At 44.1% G+C, this 20,229-nt stretch overlaps 2 protein-coding genes across 2 annotated transcripts in view; both read right to left on the reverse strand.

The window, feature by feature from the left end:
* Positions 1-537, reverse strand: part of LOC115161066 (ephrin type-A receptor 6) — a gene marked incomplete in the record, with an annotated part of 109,523 nt that extends 108,986 nt beyond the window's left edge. The window contains 1 exon segment of the mRNA XM_029711778.1: positions 160-537. Coding sequence (XP_029567638.1) covers positions 160-247 — 88 coding nt within the window.
* A 1,265-nt stretch (positions 538-1,802) lies between these two features.
* Positions 1,803-20,229, reverse strand: part of LOC115161067 (ephrin type-A receptor 6-like) — a 162,075-nt gene continuing 143,648 nt past the window's right edge. The window contains exon 6 of the mRNA XM_029711779.1: positions 1,803-2,087. Coding sequence (XP_029567639.1) covers positions 1,864-2,087 — 224 coding nt within the window. The 3' untranslated portion in view covers positions 1,803-1,863. The remainder of the gene's footprint in view (positions 2,088-20,229) is intronic.

Genomic DNA, 20,229 nt, shown 5'->3' on the forward strand with positions numbered 1-20,229 from the left:
AGAGAGAGAGGAGAGAGGTGTCATTCAGGTTGAAGACCATGTTACGAGGAGGGGAGGGGGACCTGGAGGAGAGAGAGAGAGAGAGAGGTGTAATTCAGGATGAAGACCATGTTACGAGGAGGGGAGGGGGGACCTGGAGGAAAGAGAGAGAGAGGAGAGAGGTGTCATTCAGGTTGAAGACCACGTTACGAGGAGGGGAGGGGGGACCTGGAGGAGAGAGAGAGAGAGAGAGAGAGAGAGGTGTCATTCAGGTTGAAGACAACATTACGAGGAGGGGAGGGGGACCTGGAGGAGAGAGAGAGAGAGAGAGAGAGAGAGAGGTGTCATTCAGGTTGAAGACAACATTACGTGGAGGGGAGGGGGGACCTGGAGGAGAGAGAGAGAGAGAGAGAGAGAGAGGGGTCATTCAGGTTGAAGACCATGTTACGAGGAGGGGAGGGGGACCTGGAGGAGAGAGAGAGAGAGAGAGAGAGGTGTCATTCAGGTTGAAGACCATGTTACGAGGAGGGGAGGGGGACCTGGAGGAGAGAGAGTGAGAGAGAGGTGTAATTCAGGATGAAGACCATGTTACGAGGAGGGGAGGGGGGACCTGGAGGAAAGAGAGAGAGAGAGAGAGGTGTCATTCAGGTTGAAGACCATGTTACGAGGAGGGGAGGGGGACCTGGAGGAGAGAGAGAGAGAGAGAGAGAGAGGAGAGAGGTGTCATTCAGGTTGAAGACCACATTACGACGATGGGAGCGGGGACCTGGAGGAGAGAGAGAGATAGAAAGGCTTCGTGTTGATTGATCATGTTTCTGTCCTAAACTCTCTTTAGCTGGTAGTGGTAGGAGTATAAATCTGAGTATAATACACATTGAAACAGAACAGTTCTTATGGTACAAGGTAAATGTTATTAGTTTTAATAAAGGCTAAAAACCAAAACCTTACTAATATAATATCATGTCTACTTTGATACCACTGTACATCTACTATCTAGTACAGAGAGCTTCTCATCAAGTTATTCTGGGAGAGCATCCAGGGATTGTGAGACGGTGCATGCAGGCATTAAGTAGATGTGTGCAGGCATTGTGTGTGTGTGTGTGTGTGCAGGTAATGTGTGTGTGAGTGTGCAGATATTGTGTTGTACAGAGCAGTGCCAGCTGTCAGAGGGGCAGTGTTAAAAGGCCTGAGGGATTTAAACTCTCCAGTCCTGCCAAGCTCACTGTCTGTCTGGACAATAGGCTGGAGCCCTCTCCTGCCCTCCATCCCTCTCTCCTGCCCTTCCCCACTCCCATTCCCTCTTTCCTGCCCTCCTACTCCCCTCCATCCTTCTCATCTGCTCTCCACCTTCCCTCCATCCCTCTCTCATGTCCCCCCCGCCTCCCCCCTCCTGCTTCCCTCTCCTTAACTCATTCCCCCTCCTTCTTTCCCCCTTCACTGTCCTCCCCTCCAGCCAACCCTTCTCCATGAATAAACCTGTCTCTCAAGCTCTCTCTCTCTCTTTCACGCTCTCTCTCTCTCTCATCTGTCCTGCTTAGTGTTTCTCTCTCAGGACAGATGAAGGGAGCACCTCCTTTTCCACCTCCTCCTCCTCTGTCAGCATCTGTCCGTTGGCTTCCTGTCCTCTATCTGTGCTATCTCCCTCTATTTTCTCTGTCTGAGAGGCAAGCTGTGTCCCAGTGCCCATCAATCAGCTCCCATTCTCCACTCAACAGATCCCTATCAGCTCTCTACTCTCTCTCTTCCTCTCTCTACTGTACCAGTCTCTTTCTCTCTCTCTCCCTCTCACTCTACCTCTCTTTACCCCCCCATCTCTTTCTCTCTCTGTCTTTGTTCCTGAGTATATACCACTACAGACCTGTACTGTACTCTATCTGAGAGTATTTAGGGCTGCTTAGACAATAACGAGATTGCCTGATTGATTGATTGACTGATTGATTGATGAAACTCACGTGTGCAGGCCATAGTGGGTGGGTCTCTCGCAGCTCTGTAGAAAGCCTTCTCACAGTGGCAGACAGCAGCCCCCTCTCCATAGCTGAAACTGTGAGGGGGACACTTGGAACACTTGATGTTCCCCGCAAACGCCTTGTAGAAGCCTGGACGACACGCTGCAGAGAGAGAGAGACAGAAAGATATATGGCTATCAATGGCAGGATAACAGACACAGAGATATGGTTATATATGGCAGGATAACAGACACAGAGATATGGTTATATATGGCAGGATAACAGACACAGAGATATGGTTATATATGGCAGGATAACAGACACAGAGATATGGTTATATATGGCAGGATAACAGACACAGAGATATGGTTATATATGGCAGGATAACAGACACAGAGATATGGTTATATATGGCAGGATAACAGACACAGAGATATGGTTATATATTGCAGGATAACAGACAATGACAGCTCCTCACACTAAAACTAGTTTAAAATTGTGCTTTATCATCAGCAAATGGACAAAAGAGAAAGCAAGATGGTATCAAATGGACTGTTAGACACAGTGAAAGGACAATGGCTAAGACTGCAAATACAATCTGTTGACCTTATGATATTAATCTCTACTGATTTATATCCAGAACGATGAGGAAAATGAACTATATTGAAAGCAGTGAAGAGAAAAAAACTCCCTCTATTCTCCTCTTCCTTTCTTCTCCTAAACTCCCTTGCTCTCCATCTCCCTCTCTCCCTCCCCATCTCTTGCTCCCTCTCCCTCCCCCCTCTCCCTCCCCTCTCGCTCCCCCTCTCCCTCTCTCTCCCTGCAGTCTGCTCCTAAAGCCTGTCTGCCTCAGGGACAAATGGCCTTTCAAATCCCTCTCAGCCTTTAACCGATGGTACCACACACACACACACACACACACACACACACACACACACACACACACACACACACACGCATGAATGCACACAGCCACACACACCAGGGTTTCCGTTAGCCGGTAATAGCCGGCTTTTGGCCTATAAAAAAATTGAAAAGCTGATAAATAAAATTGGCGCCGGCCAATTGTCCCGGAGAGAAAAAAAAATCCCATTGCAAAATAATGCTTTTTAGCCTATTCATTGATGGAAATACCAGTCGAAGGAAATACATTTGACTGGTCATGCTTATCAGTCTATAGGTTCATTTAATTAAATTTGTGTTTGTGTGTACAGTATATTCGTTATGTATCTTATTTATCACATGCCTACAGCATACAGATACAGAGCCTTTGAGTGGAAAACCTGTCAGACAGCCGAGAGCTGCTGCTGCAGCATCTCAAACAGCAAGGGAAGGCAGGCTTCATCAGCGTGTCACACACCACTGTGCAAGGAGCTGGAGGCAGTAGGCTATGCATTTTGAAAACATATACAGAATTGTTTGAAAGTTCAATGTTTTAATACATATTATGAGGCATGTCTTACCTTGCTTCAAAGTAGCCTATTACATCTCCTCTCTTCCTAAATTTCTAACGGATATTTTCATCTCTGTCACATGAAAAGCTTGCATGTGCGAGCGTTTTGACAAGGGTTTTTTCTCGCTAATTGCATTACGGAACGAACATTCGCACCTAGCCTACTGCCTTGTGAACATTGCTGTGCTTATAATGTGAAGAAATAATTGTTTATCAACATTTTAAACTAAATGTTCTGATCTGTTGCATCAGCCTCATTGCTTTTTAACGTTTTTTTGATGTAACCTAGGCCTGCGGGTTGTATGAATTGGGGATATATCTTCCTACAACTGGACCAGAATCTGTTTGGAATAGGCTATTTCCTTCTCGACAAGCTGACCAATAGAATAGGTACATTTTTCTACTATTCTACTATGAGTGATAGTAGATTGACATAGTGTCACGTCCTGACCATAGTAAGTTGTTACTTTCTATGGTAGAGTAGGTCAGGGCGTGACAGGGGGGTTTTCTAGTTTAGTTTTTCTACGTTGTATTGTTCTAGTTTTGTATTTCTATGTTGGGTTGTTCTAGTTTTTGTATTTCTATGTTGGGCTTTGTTTGAAATGATCTCCAACTAGAGGCAGCTGGTCATCGTTGTCTCTAATTGGAGGTCATATTTAAGTTGGTGTTTGTCCCACCTGGGTTTGTGGGAGATTCATTTTGAGTAGTGTATGTTTCACCTCTGTGTCACGTTTTTTTTTGGTCATGCAGTTTATTTATGTATCGCATAGTTTCACAGTATAAATAAAATGTGGAACGACACACACGCTGCACTTTGGTCCGCTTCTCCTTACGACAGCCGTGACACATAGGCTAGTGATTTTGCTGTTCGTTACTTGTCAGATTGGATGAGGAAAAGGAAATGTGGACAGTGATTCTAACATGTTCTAAGTGCACATCAGAATTGGGTATAAGAAGGACAGCACATCGTTCCATCCTGGACTTACATGTTTTGTTCATATTAATTACCAACATCTAAATGTGATTTCTGTCATTCTGAGCAGCGTGGGTAGACTCCCTAATCAGGTTACCCACCCAGTGTATATGGGTCCGGCTGATTTCTCAAATGTCCGGTAAATTAAAATGTTGTCGGTCAAATGTCCGGTGCCACATTTTCCTAACGGAAACCCTGACACACACACTCCATCTTCAGAGAATTCCACTTCTGGGGCCCATCGACTTAACAAGGTAACACTGAGCCATCTGAGGGCTTCACCTTGAAGCACTGAGTCTTGAGTTGTAGATGGAGTCTTTCCATTTCTCCCTCTGATAAATGAACCTAGAGGAGAGCAAGCCCTGAAACAACACCCACTTAGATCAAATGTGAGCAATTAGGACAGGACAATGACACACACACACACACACACACACACACTGCTGACCCCCTCCCGTCAACACACACATAGCTGCAGTATCAATATGATGAGTGATATCCTCTACAGCGGCCCAAGGTTGCCTGTGCCATTAACCTCTGGTACAGTACGTGGCTTTATACATGGCCTTGATTCACACACTACAACTCACTTATTCCCCTAGCAGAACTGTTTTAAACTGTCAACCTAATGATGCTGCTGTCTGACCACACACAGCTGAGGGATGATACCCACATGAACACACACACACACACACACACACACACACTAAAACCTCCTGCTAAAATGGACTCGCCAATTAAACAACGGTAAAAAACATGCAAGAACTAAAATCTTGCAGCCGGCTTCAATAGAATGTGATCTCTGGAATTGAAACAACTGCTAAATTCATACAAGAGGGATTTGATTAACTGCATAATCATTTGATACCTTTGTGAATTACTTGTAAATTCAAAAATTACTGTGGTGCGTTTTCAAACTATGTTTCAAACAGGGTTTGCCCTGTGTAAATAGGACAAATACAATACATCTATCAGCATAAAGTAATGACTGCAAGTTAACATGTATTAATAATGTTTCTTCCAACATGACAAGACTATTTCCTAGGCTGTGCTGTTGTTGACGTGGTAACATTGTTTTTATTAGACCAGAACATAAAACTGTACACTGTATCAACCCTGACTCTGAGAGAGAGAAAAAGAGAGTGAAAGAGCGATGCTAGAGGTAGAGAGCCAGAGAGAGTGTTTCTGCGTGGTTTGTATGTGCTGGACAGCGCTGGTCAGAGAGGGGGAGCATTCTACATACAGATCATACCCTAACCTGGGAGCATGGGGGGCTGGGCTGAATCTGGGCCTGCCTCCCAAGGTTAACGAGCTCTGGAAGTCATCCACCACACAACCCCAGATACACCTACAGAACCTCTGAAGCTGGGCTCTGGGCCCTGAGACACAGACAGCAGCTTGGACTGACTGACCGGGTCCTTCACCCACTGGACCAAAACTGTCCAGGAGAAGAGAGGAGCAGAGCACCATGAGAGCTCAGGCATAGCCCAGAACAGATGTGTAGGGAGTGTGTGTGTGTATATTTGTGTGCGTGTGTGTGAGTGTGTATCTTTGTGCTCTCAGCTCGGTGGGCGATGGATCTCTTGTGGACTTCTCGTGGCGGCGAAGAGCAGCGATTCCAAGAGAAGCACAATTCTGCAGCATTTACTAGCAGAACCACATCAACAAATGTTGCAGAATAGTTCAGCTCTTGAAATCAAAGAAAGCGTGAGGCGAAGCAGGCAGGGGATGAGATATCGTGGAGGTGGGATGTATCTGGATAGCATTATGTGTGTGTGTGTGGGGGGGGGGGTGTCTGTGTGTAACATGGTAAGGATGAGATATTGTGGAGCTGAGATGTGGTACTGTTGGATATGGAGAATGAGCTTTTTTCAATCCTGTTCCACAAAAAGCGGTTATCTCCTCTCCCTGATGAAAAACTCTTCCTCCATATTGCCTTTCTCTAGGCTGAGGGTAAACACCACCAGTCTCACTATCTGTGTTTAGCTGTGTGTATACATGCCATTCATATTACTACTACACTGCCATCCCGTTTCCCATCCCGCTCTATGTAGATTAGATCATCTATCATCCCCATAGACTAAATGTAGCCTACAAAATGCAGTTATACAGTATATAGATGCAGTTAGGTGTTATTAGATAATATTGACTATATAGTGTCATTTGACTTGTTTGACATAGAAGAGCTTAAGTTACGGTACTAACATTACAATAACAACAACAAGACAAGTCAGACACTTTCCCCACATACATGTAAGGTTACCTATAGTGCAGGAGGTAGCCTGGCGGGTAAGAGCATTGGGCCAGTAACCAAAAGGTTGCTGGATCGAATCCCCAAGCTGACAAGGTAAACATCTGTTGTTCTGCCCACGAGCAAGGCAGTTAACACACTGTTCCCCAGGCGCAATGACGTGGATGTTGATTTCAGGCAGCCCCCCCCCCCCCCCGCACCTCCCTGATTCAGAGGGGTTGGGTTAAATGCGGAAGACACATTTCATTTGAATGCATTCAGTTGTACAACTGACTAGGTATCCCTCTTTCCCTCTCCAGGTCCGGAAGAAGGGTAGAAGGGGAGGTGACATCTCTCCTAGCAACACCAGAGTTCCTCACCTTACTAGATGTTATTTAGCTCTGCTAAGGGATCTATCTCTCAGAAACCATTAAACAACGACACACGTCTAGAGTGAAGCTGTGATCACTGATCCTCATTAAGATAGCAAAAGGGATCTGTGTTATAGTGAGTGAGAGCGTAATATTTACTGTTAATTTTAATAGTTTATTTCACTTTTGTTTTACTTCACTTGCTTTGGCCCCCCCAACATTTTTTTTTTAATTGAAACTTATTTAACCAGGAATGTCAGTTAAGCACAAATTCGTATTTACAATGACGGCCTACCAGGGAACAATGTTCCTGCCTTGTTCAGGGGCAGAACAACAGATTTTTACCTCGTCAGCTTGGAGATTCGATCAAGCAACCTTTCGGTTATTGGCCCAGCGCTCTAACCACTAGGCTACCTGCCGCCTCACTGTTAACATATGTTTCCCATGCCAATAATGCCCTTGAATTGAATCGAATTGAGAGATGTCAGCTTTGATTATGTGAGGCGGAGTCCTCCTCTCTCTCTCCCCCCCTCTCTCCCCTCTTCACACTCCTCTGCTCTTTGTCTGTTGTTTACATCTTGACATTTGAGAGATCACTCTCTGAGCTGTGTTTTTCTCCCCCGAGCCTCCCTCTTCACCTTGATGTTCCTTATCTAATCTCAGCTATTACAGCCCAGATCTCAATCTCTACATGGCATTTAGCATCAACATGAACTGTTTACTGTGTTTGTTGTGTGTTGGTGTGTGTGTGTCTGTGTGTGAGTGAGACAGTGTGTTTGTGTTTCAAATGTTAATAGTCGTATGTAAGGGATACGCATGGTATAATCATCCAACAAAGTACTTACTTACAGCTTACTTCTCGGTAATGCAACAACAATAAAAAATAAGAAAATATAATAATATGAACATAAAGTAAGTAGCTCAGTAGAATAGAATAAATACTTTAGCATAAGTATAATACAGGAAGACAGTTTATAGTCCTGTGTATTGGGAAGGGGGGATGGGGGCAGTGTATAAACTCAGCAGTATAATAAGAGTCTGGTAGCAGCAGTTGTGATGTGTGTGTGTGTGTGTGTGTGTGTGTGTGTGTGTGTGTAGCGTGAATGTACTGTATATGTGTGCATCTCTATGTCTGTGTGGGTGTGTGCATGAGTGAGTGCATGTATGCTAAGGTGTGGAGAATCAGAGCAGGTGGTCAGTCCAGTTTAAGTGTTCAGCAGTCTGATGGCTTGTAGATAGAAACTGTCTCTAAGCCTGTTGGTATCAAACCTCATGCCCGACGGTAAGGAAGAAAACAGTGTGTGGGGTCCTTGATGATGCTGCGTGCCTTTCTCAGGCACTGTTTCGAGGAGATGGCCTGTGGGGTTGAGAGCTGGAGGGTCTTGCTGTTGTGCACGAAGCCCGTACCAGGCCGTGATGCAACCGGTTGGGACGCTCTCGATGGTGTATCGGTAGTATTTGGAGAGGACCCGGGGCGGCATGCGGAATTTCTTCAGCCACCTTAGGAAGTTGAGTTGATGTTGTACCGTCCTGACAAGAGGGATGGTGTTGTTGGTACATGACAAGTCCTCAGTGATTTGTATTTTTTTTGGATCCCCATTAGCTGCTGCCAAGGCTGCCAAATGTTTTTATTCATGTAGGTTACACTGTCCCACTAAATCATGCTGTTGTGCCACATTTGGGTATTTTAAAGGTGGTCATCCTACCTGAACCAGGTTGCAGGCACTGGTTAATGTTTGAAGCTTTTTTTTGAATGGACAGCTTGATGAAAGCCAGTCTATATTTAGGTCACCCAGAAAATATACCTCTCTGTTGATATCACATACATTATCAAGTATTTCACACTTATTATCTAGACACTGACTGTTAGTACTTGGTTTATAGCAATGTCCAACAAGAATGGGCTTTAGGTGAGGCAGGTGAACCTGTAGCCATATTACTTCAACAGCATTTGACATGAGATCCTCAGGAATGATTACAGGAATGTGGTTGTGAATATAAACAGCAAACAACACATCCACCACCCCATTGGCATTCCTTTCTCTTCTGAAGAGGTTGTAAACATGTATTGCTACAGTATCACTGTATCATCAAAGGTAAAGTTGAAGTGGGAAGTTTACATACACCTTAGCCAAATACATTTAAACTCAGTTTCAGAAATCCTGACATTTAATCCTAGTAAAAATGTCTTAGGTCAGGTAGGATCACCACTTTATTTTAAGAATGTGAAATGTCAGAATAATAGTAGAGAGAATGATTTATTTCAGCTTTTATTTCTTTCATCACATTCCCAGTGGGTCAGAAGTTTACATACACTCTGTTAGTATTTGGTAGCATTGCCTTTAAATTGTTTAACTTTGGTCAAACGTTTCGAGTAGCCTTCCAAAAGCTTCCCACAATAAGTTGGGTGAATTTTGTCTCATTCCTCCTGAGAGAGCTGGTGTAACTGAGTCAGGTTTGTAGGCCTCCTTGCTCGCACACGCTTTTTCAGTTCTGCCCACACATTTTCTATAGGATTGATATCAGGGCTTTGTGATGGCCACTCCAATACCTTGACTTTGTTGTCCTTAAGCCATTTCGCCACAACTTTGGAAGTATGCTTGGGGGTCATTGTCCACTTGGAAGACACATTTGCGACCAAGCTTTAACTTCCTGACTGATGTCTTGAGATGTTGCTTCAAAATATCCACATCATTTTCCTTTTTTATGATCCCATCTATTTTGTGAAGTGCACCAGTCCCTCCTGCAGCAAAGCACCCCCACAACATGATGCTGCCACCACCATGCTTCACAGTTGGGATGGTGCACTTCGGCTTGCATGCCCCCCCCCCTTTTCCTCCAAACATAACGATGGTCATTCTGGCCAAACAGTTCCATTTTTGTTTCATCAGACCAGAGGACAATTCTCCAAAAGTATGATCTTTGTCCCCGTGTGCAGTTGCAAACCGTAGTCTGGCTTTTTTATGGCGGTTTTGGAGCAGTTGCTTCTTCCTTGCTGAGCGGCCTTTCAGGTTATGTCGATATAGGTCTCATTTTACTGTGGATATAATAGATACCTTTCTACCTGTTTCCTCCAGCATCTTCACAAGGTCCTTTGCTGTTGTTCTGGGATTGATTTGCACTTTTCGCACCAAAGTACGTTCATCTCTAGGAGACAGAACTCGTCTCCTTCCTGAGCGGTGTGACGGCTGCGTGGTCCCATATTGTTTATACTTGCGTACTATTGTTTGTACAGATGAACGTGGTACCTTCAGACGTTTGGAAATTGCTCCCAAGGATGAAGCAGACTTGTGGAGGTCTACAATTTTTTCTGAGGTCTTGGCTGATTTCTTTTGATTTTCCCATGAAGCCAAGCAAAGAGGCACTGAGTTTGAAGGTAGGCCTTGAAATACATCCACAGGTAAACCTCCAATTGACTCAAATGATGTCAATTAGCCTATCAGAAGCTTCTAAAGCCATGACATAATTTTCTGGAATTTTACAAGCTGTTTAAAGGCACAGTCAACTTAGTGTATGTAAACTTCTTGTCACGTCCTGACCAGTATAGGGGTTTTTTGTAGGTTGGTCAGGACGTGGCAGAGGGTATTTGTTTTATGTATTACGGGGTTTTGGTGTATGTTCTGGGTTTTGTATTCTAGGTTGGTTTTCTAGTTTGTTTATTTCTGTGTGGTCTGTGTGGCTCCCGATCAGGAACAGCTGTACGTCGTTGTTCCTGATTGGGAGTCATATATTAGTTGCGTGTTTTCACCTGGGGATTTGTGGGTAGTTGTATTTCGCACTGCTAGTGATTATTGTAGCCTGTGAAACTGTCACCTGTCGTTCTTTGTTTATTGTTTTGTTTCGTGTTATCTTTATTCATTAAATATAATGATGAACATGCAACCCGCTGCGCCTTGGTCCTCTCTACAATATGACAGCCGTTACACTTCTGACCCACTGGAGTTGTGATACAGTGAAATAATCTGTCTGTAAACAATTGTTGGAAAAATGACTTGTGTCATGTGTAACCGATGTGAAATGGCTAGTTAGTTAGCGGTGATTCGCGCTAATAGTGTTTCAATCGGTGACGTCACTCGCTCTGAGACCTGAAGTAGGGTTTCCCCTTGTGTTGCAAGGGCCGCGGCTTTTGTGGCGCGATGGGTAACGATGCTTCGTGGGTGTCAGTTGTTGATGTGTGCAAGGGTCCCTGGTTCGAGCCCAGGTTGGGGTGAAGAGAGGGACGGAACCTACACTGTTACATTGATGCTGTTGACCCGGATCATTGGTTGCTGCGGAAAAGGAGGAGGTCAAAAGGGGGGTGAGTGTAACCGATGTGAAATGGCTAGTTAGTTAGCGGTGATTCGCGCTAATAGTGTTTCAATCGGTGACGTCACTCGCTCTGAGACCTGAAGGAGGGTTTCCCCTTGCGTTGCAAGGGCCGCGGCTTTTGTGGCGCGATGGGTAACGATGCTTCGTGGGTGTCAGTTGTTGATGTGTGCAAGGGTCCCTGGTTCGAGCCCAGGTTGGGGTGAAGAGAGGGACGGAACCTACACTGTTACACATGCACAAAGTAGATGTCCTAACCGACTTGCCAAAACTATAGTTTGTTAACAATACATTTGTGGAGTGGTTGAAAAACGAGTTTTAATGACTCCAACCTAAGTGTATGTAAACCTCTGACTTCAACTGTATTATTTAACATACTGTCTAGACTGGGCACACGCGTGCATTCATGTGCACCCTCGCGCGTATGTTGATTTTGTACATCCACACCAGACACGATCCAGACACACAAGTTGAAATATTTTAGTGTTTGGCTACGCAGGCGCTTGTTGACATGCACAGGCAGTTTAGATGTATGTGTACATTTATTTTGCAACGCTTGCGCACCCAACCTGAGCGGTGTGGTCAGCATGTAAGTGAGTTTCAGAGCTGGTCAGTATATGAATGTTTTGACTTTCAAACAAGTTATCGATTTCATGGGCTATTTTTTGCGCTTTCTGGGATTCTTGGTTGTTTTTATTGCTTTACTGGGAGGCTTATCAGAGGTAAACATGAGCTGCACATAGTATGCTTCCTACTAGGGCAAACTGCCTCAGTGCTAACAGTATAACTCCGGTTCATAGGTGCAGGATTACTGCTGACAACAGCTGTAGGATGACAGAGGCATCCAGGGGAGTAGAAGGAACATACAGTAAGTTACTTACATTGTGACTTCCAACACCCCTGGGAACATGTACATTTGCAGCAGCACTACGACAACTCAGCAACACAATGGTAGGGATTATCTGAACAGGGCTTGAGTCATTGATAAGTTATTGTTTCAACGCAGCCTTGAAATGCATGGACAAGATGATTTGGATGGACTGCTGAATCTTCTGCAGCCACGGCCCAGCGATAGTACGATGCCTGAGATATTCTGCCGCTTTGTTTAGTATTTCAGAGCTAGAATCAGTTCTTCAAAATCCAGTTTCAGCAGTTCCGAGCTAGCCCTCATGTCATTTGACCCCACATGGACTACTACAGCGTCAGCTTCCGGCAGCTGTCTTAGAACGGTACGAAGCAGCCTTGTAATGTCTTGTACTCGTGCCCCAGCATGTGAAGAAGCCATCTGGTTGAATAGCAGAGTTGAGTGTATTGTCCATAAGCTATGTCCTTGTAAAAACAAATACACATCATTCCCTGATGTCCCTCTGCAATTGAAGCATTGCTCTGAGTTCACAAAGTTTATTTTTCAGCGATTGGACATTAACCATCAGGATACTAGGAAGAGGAGGCCCTGTAACCTTTCCTTCCTTTTCTTCGTTGCCAGCATTGTCTTAAGTCATCTCGGCCAGGAGCAACAGGTAAGCTCTCTGTGCTGTGTGTGTATGTGTGTATTGGGGGTAAGCTGGCTATAGCCACTGTAGCTTAGCCTTGCAGGATATGTCACCTTGTCTGAGACCTGTTGTTACTGACACACCTGAGGCACTTGCAAAAGCCCAGTTTAGAGAGAGTTATCAGAGATAGGGAGATAGAGATGGAGAGTGAAAGAGAAAGAGGGCAGGAAAGGACAATAAAGACATATAGAGAGGGAGGGAGATAGAGACTCCACTCTCTACAATACAGTCCAGACAGTGTTAGCCCCGCCCGGCCCATCAGTAATATCTCAGTGACATTATCACAGGCTGTGATCTGAGAACACTCTGGTTTTATGGACCTTTCAGAGGTTGCTGCTCCTTTACAGTAATGTTTATCGCTGGGTAGAAACAGTCTCTGGCCAAATGAACTAACAGAGTAGTAAACCATTCAGCAGACATCCTTTACAGAGTCCCAGGAAGAGAGGGGAGAGCAAAGAGAGAGGGAGAGAGTGCAGTCCCACAGTCAATCGTCTTCAGAGACTAACCCAGCCCCATGAGGCCAGAGACAGACAGTAAAACAGGGCTTTTATGGGCCAAGCAGCCAGTGACAGGGAGACAATGGCCTGGGCTGGCACCCAGACAGACTGAACACACTTCAGACTTTGATTAGGATGTCCAGCAGTGGAGGCTCCATGGAGAAGGAAGGGGAGGACCATCCTCCTCAGTGAATGTCATAAAAATGTAAATAGGTTCACTTTTTTTAATGTTTCACTTTCTAAATATATACACGTCAACAAACAATTTATTAAAACACACTGTTTTGCAATGAAGGTCTACAGAAGCCTCAACAGCACTGTGTAGGGTGTAGCCTCAGGACAGCTAGCTTCTGTCCTCCTCTTGGTTCGAGAGAGAGAGAGGCGCGCCTAGGTTTTTCCTCTGAACCCTCTCCCCTGCAGAGATCATTTCCCTACACCTACCTAACGACAGGACTACTTTAGGCCAAAGCTATATTTGGTATAATTTATTTTTTACTTTAGTTTAGCCTACTCAAACAGAAAGGGATGCTATGTTAGCTAGCTGGTTATGGCTATCCAACACTGGAACTCTTCCAAGTCAGGGTAAGCTTTTGGTTTTTATAAATGTGGTGCCACTGGGCCTGCCGGTGTAACTGCTAAATTGCTTTTTGACTGTACACTGTACGGCATGATTGTAGCGGGTTTACTAATGCGTTAGTTCGAGTAGCTATGTTGACTATGACATTACTTAATATGGTGACAACGATGTAGGCTGTGTGTAGCGGTTAGCGGTCATGATATGAAGGTTTGGCTTGGAAAGATGTTTTCTTCTGGTCACAGACAGCTGATGTGTTGTGCACTGAAGTCCACAAGATAGTTTTGAGAAGGAATTATATATACAACGAGCTAAGTGATCATGCTGTTTTTATATGGCTGCTATGAAAGTGAACTGTGTTTGCGTGTGACCAGCAGTGTATTCCCATCTGGACAAGAGGAATGCCTATATAAGAATGCTGTTCATTAACTACAGCTCAGCATTTAACACCATAGTACCCTCAACTTGTTAAGCTCGAGACCCTGGGTCTCGACCCCGCCCTGTGCAACTGGGTCCTGGACTTCCTGACGGGCCACCCCCAGGTGGTGAGAGTAGGTAACAACATCTCCACCCCGCTGATCCTCAACACTGGGGCCCCATAAGGGTGCGTTCTCAGCCCTCTCCTGTACTCCCTGTTCACCCATGACTGTGTGGCAATGCACGCCTCCAACTCAATCATCAAGTTTGCAGACGACACTACAGTGGTAGGCTTCATTACCAACAACGACAAGACGGCCTACAGGGAGGGTGTGAGGGCCCTCGGAGTGTGGTGTCAGGAAAATAACCTCACACTCAATGTCAACAAAACAAAGGAGATGATCGTGGACTTCAGGAAACAGCAGAGGGAGCTGCCCCCTATCCACATCGACGGGACAGTAGTGGAGAGAGTGGAGAGTTTTAAGTTCCTCGGCGTACACATCACGGACAAACTGAAATGGTCCACCCACACAGACAGCGTGGTGAAGAAGGCGCAGCAGTGCCTCTTCAACCTCAGGAGGCTGAAGAAATTCGGCTTGTCACCAAAAACACTCAAACTTTTACAGATTCACAATCGAGAGCGTCCTGTCGGGCTGTATCACCGCCTGGTACGGCAACTGCTCCGCCCACAACCGTAAGGCTCTCCAGAGGGTAGTGAGGTCTGCACAACGCATCACTGGGGGCAAACTACCTGCCCTCCAGGACACCTACACCCCCCGATGTCACAGGAAGGCCAAAAAGATCATCAAGGACAGCAACCACCCGAGCCACTGCCTGTTCACCCCGCTAACATCCAGAAGGCGAGGTCAGTACAGGTGCATCAAAGCTGGAACCGAGAGACTGAAAAACAGCTTCTATCTCAAGGCCATCAGACTGTTAAACAGCCATCACTAACATTGAGTGGCTGCTGCCAACATACTGACTCATCTCTAGCAACTTTAATAACGAAAAAATGTATGTAATAAATGTATCACTTGCCACTTTAAACAATGCCACTTAATATAATGTTTACATACCCTACATTACTCATCTCATATGTATATACTGTACTCTATACCATCTACTGCATCTTGCCTATGCCGTTCGGCCATCACTCATTCATATATTTTTATATACATATTCTTATTCATTCCTTTACACTTGTGTGTATAAGGTAGTTGTTGTGAAATTGTTAGGTTAGATTACTTGTTAGATATTACTGCATGGTCGGAACTAGAAGCACAAGCATTTCGCTACACTCACATTAACATCTGCTAACCATGTGTATGTGACAAATAAAATTTGATTTGAATTACTGCTGTTATTATATTCATTCCACCGATTCTGTTGAAAAACGTTTCTTAAACGGAGGCAAACGGAACGAAACGGGATAAACATACCTGAATTTGTCCAATCGTAACTCTAATTTGCAACTGTTGGACTAATGATTACACCCTAGATCAGCTAGATGCAGGCAAGAGTGTGCAAGGTGGTATTTGAATGTGACACTATTGGTCCCTTGATTACTAAAAATGATCTTGATGAAAGTTTGCAACATAAGCTAGGGTTGTAGCATGATGGGTACAGGGGCGATTTGAGTATCATGTAGTAACCTAAACCTATTGATGTTACATTGAGCTGGGTGAATGGAATATGAATGACAGTCATCCACTATGCTGTAATATAAATAAGGCCATGCTCATTTAAAAATATCCTCCTCCCTCATCTTAAACGGCACCGACCACCACTGATGTCCAGGACTTAGATCTCTGGTCGACAGACTGAACAGATAGCAATAACCCAAACCAATACTTTGGATGTTACCTTCAATAACGCATCACCGGGAGCACACTGCCTGCCCTTCAGGACATCTACAGCACCCTGTGTCACAGGAAGGCCAAGAAGTTCATCAAGGACCTCAGCCACCCGAGCCACGACCTGTTCACTCCGCTATCACCCAGAAGGCGAGGTCAGTACAGGTGCATCAAAGCTGGGACAGAGAGACTGAAGAACAGCTTCTATCTCAAGGCCATCAGATTGTTAAATAGCCATCACTAGCCGGCCTCCACCCAGTACCCTGCCCTGAACTTAGTCACTGTCACTAGCCGGCCACCACCTGGTTACTCCTCCATGAACTTCAGAGGCTGCTGCCCTATGTACATAGACATGGAACACTGGTCCGTTTAATAATGTTTACGTACAGTTAAACCCACTTTATATGTATATACTGTATTCTAGTTCTAAGTTCATCCTATTCAACTATTGCTGTGCATATACTATTCTATCCACGTATTCTTCATTTATACTACATATTGTATCCACATACTGTCCATAATGTCTATATATCCCATCACATACAGTACCAGTCAAAAGTTTGATCACACCTACTCATTCAAAGGGTTTTTCTTTATTTTGACTATTTTCTACATTGCAGAATAATAGTGAACACATCACAACTATGAAATAACACAGATGGAATCATGTAGTAACCAAAAAAGTGTTAAACAAATCAAAATATATTTTATATTTGAGATTCTTCAAAGTAGCCACCCTTTGCCTTGATGACAGCTTTGCACACTCTTGGCATTCTCTCAACCAGCTTCATAAGGTAGTCACCTGGAATGCATTTCAATTAACAGGTGTGCCTTGTTAAAAGTTAATTTGTGTAATTTCTTTCCTTCTTAATGCGTTTGAGCCAATCAGTTGTGTTGTGACAAGGTAGGGGTGGTATACAGAAGATAGCCCTATTTGGTAAAAGACCAAGAACCAAGAACAGTTTCAAATAAGCAAAGACTTTAAGACATGAAGGTCAGTCAATCTGGACAATGTCAAGAACTTTGAAAGTTCCTTCAAGTGCAGACGCTAAAACCATCAAGCGCTATGATGAAACCGGCTCTCATGAGGACCGCCACAGGAAAGGAAGACCAAGAGTTACCTCTGCTGCAGAGGATAAGTTCAATCGAGTTACCAGACTCAACATCAACTGTTCAGAGGAGACTGCGTGAATCAGGCCTTCATGGTCGATTGCTGCAAAGAAACCACTACTAAATGACACCAATAAGAAGAAGAGACTTGCTTGGGCCAAGAAACACGAGCAATGGACATTAGACCGGTGGAAATATGTCCTTTGGTCTGATGAGTCTAAATTTTAGATTTTTGGATCCAACCGCCGTGTCTTTGTGAGACGCAGATTAGGTAAACGGGTGATCTCTGCATGTGTGGTTCCCACCATTAAGCATGTAGGAGGAGCTGTGATGGTGTGGGGGTGCTTTGCTGGTGACACTGTCAGTGATTCATTTACAATTCAAGGCACACTTAACCAGCATGGCTACCACAGCATTCTGCAGCGATACACCATCCCATCTAGTTTGCTCTTAGTGGGACTATCATTTGTTTTTCAACAGGACAATGACCCAACACACCTCCAGGCTGTGTAAGGGCTATTTGACCAAGAAGGAGAGTGACGGTGCTGCATCAGATGACCTGGCCTCCACAATGACCCAACCTCAACCCAACTGAGATGGTTTGGGATGAGTTGGATCGCAGAGTGATGGAAAAGCAGCCAACAAGTGCTCAGCATATGTGGGAACCCCTTCAAGACGGTTGGAAAAGCATTCCTCATGAAGCTGGTTGAGAGAATGCCAAGAGTGTGCAAAGCTGTCATCAAGGTAAAGGTTGGCTACTTTTAGGAATTTAAAATCTAAAATATATTTTGATTTGTTGAACACTTTTTTTGGTGGTTACTACATGATTCCATATGTGTTATTTCATAGTTTTGATGTCTTCACTATTATTCTACAATGTATACTTTTTTTAAAAAAAGAAAAACCCTTGAATGAGTAGGTGTGTCCAAATTTTTGACTGGTACTGTATATTTATACTCCGGACTATGACATTGCTCGTCCTAATATTTATTTATTTCTTAATACAATTATTTTACTTTTAGATTTGTGTGTACTGTTAGATATTACTGCATTGTTGGAGCTAGGAACACAAGCATTTTGCTACACCCACTAAACACGTGTATGCAACCAACACAATTTGATTTGATTTTCAATACCATTTTTGGTCAGCGTTCAGTGCAAATATATAATCCTGAAGTGCAATAGTGCAGTGTTTGTGTATGATTTCAAGTGTGTGCAAGATAAGGAATGGTGAACGGTCCTTCTCAGGCCTCCTACTGCAGCCCTCTCCTCCTGCAGTCCTAACCTGCTGCAGAACAGAGCAGCCCTCCCTCCCTCCCTCCCTCACTTAAAGCCTTCATTATCTGCTGGTTAATTATCTAATGTGGAGCCTGGATGTCATTTACCTCCTAGGAAGAAGAATGGGATGCAGCAGTGTGCTTGGATTCCTAATGGCACAAACAAAGATAATGAACACTTAATAAGGTGTTATGAAGATTGTTGTTGTGCTTCAACCCAACTTTCCCTTCCACATGATGGATGCCCAACGAGAGCTTTAACACCCCTTTAAATCCCCCTCACCCTCTCCCCCACACATAAACACATGCACACACACACACACACACAAACACAGTGTTAAATCACACTGAATGATCTTCGCTAGAGGTCTCATTAGCATAAAAAACATCTCTCTGAAATAAACAACCTCTGAGCAAAGCCAGAAGAACACAACAAACAAGCTGGAGATAATGTCATGACAGGCCTCAACACTGTTTAATCCATCACCTTAACTGTGATGACACTTTACACTGTGATCTTCTCTACACTTTATTGTACTTGAACTCTCACGTCATATGAATACGCTATTCCACTAATCAGATGTATGTCTAAGAGCACCACATCTGTAGATGTACAAGCCATAGATTGCACTGCCAAAGCACATCATTCAGCAGCAGATGCAAAAAAAACATTTGTGACTGCGAACGCAGCGGTGTGAGTTTCTCTGGCTGCTGTCTGCTGTCTAAGGAACACTAGGCTGTTCTTGAACGTTTCCCAGAGACACACGGGACCATTAGGAGAGAGAAGAGCTCAATTTGTTGGCAGAATGATAATAGAGGAGGAACAAAGCTTCGACAACCCCTTCATGACAATCTCTAAGAGCTTCAAACACACTGTTCAAAGGCTGTTATACAGTATACAGCCAGGGATATTTAGTCTGTCCTCAGAACACAGTCAACTCTCATTCTTTATGTTCCTGCTTCCACTTTATATCTGCTCTGTTTTAGTTAAGAGAAAAGGAAGAGGAATTAACATGAAATCAGAGCAATGTGAGTCTCGCTGTAGCAGACTGACGTTTTTAGAGCCAGCAACAGTAGCCTAGCATTCTAAATGTGGAAAGGAATGTGGGCTGTGTGTGTGTGTGTGTGTGTGTGTGTGTGTGTGTGTGTGTGTGTGTGTGTGTGTGTGTGTGTGTGTGCACGTGTGTGTATGTGAGTGAGACTGTGATTGCTGTAGTGTGCAAGACCGCCAGACTGTAACAGATTTTATTAACACTTCTCTACTGATATGATGGGTTCTAACACTCAAATGGAAAATTACAACATATTTCAAAGACTGTGCTGTACGATTACATCGATACATCTACTGTGAAGATACAGTAATTGTTCATTAGCATTTTGAGAGTCAATCTTTGAAATAACAGTCAGTGAGAATAACATGTAAATCTGTTAAACTTCTGTGAAAGTGTGCCACTCATATTTCCTGAAATAAACTACTGATCTAAACGCTCCATATATGTCCAAAATAACACTGTCGTATTCAGAAATTAGTCATAGATCATTGACTACAAAGTGCCAATCTAGATACCACTTCAAGTATTAAAAGTTGTCTTTGGAATGGTCAGTAAGTAAAGCATCAGGTGTAACTGTATTACCGTGAGTTTCTCATTCCTTGGCAAGTGCTTAGCTGGGAGGAAGTTGGTTTGAATTGT

This window comes from Salmo trutta, chromosome 24, assembly GCF_901001165.1.
Source record: "Salmo trutta chromosome 24, fSalTru1.1, whole genome shotgun sequence".
Taxonomy (NCBI): Eukaryota; Metazoa; Chordata; class Actinopteri; order Salmoniformes; family Salmonidae; genus Salmo; species Salmo trutta.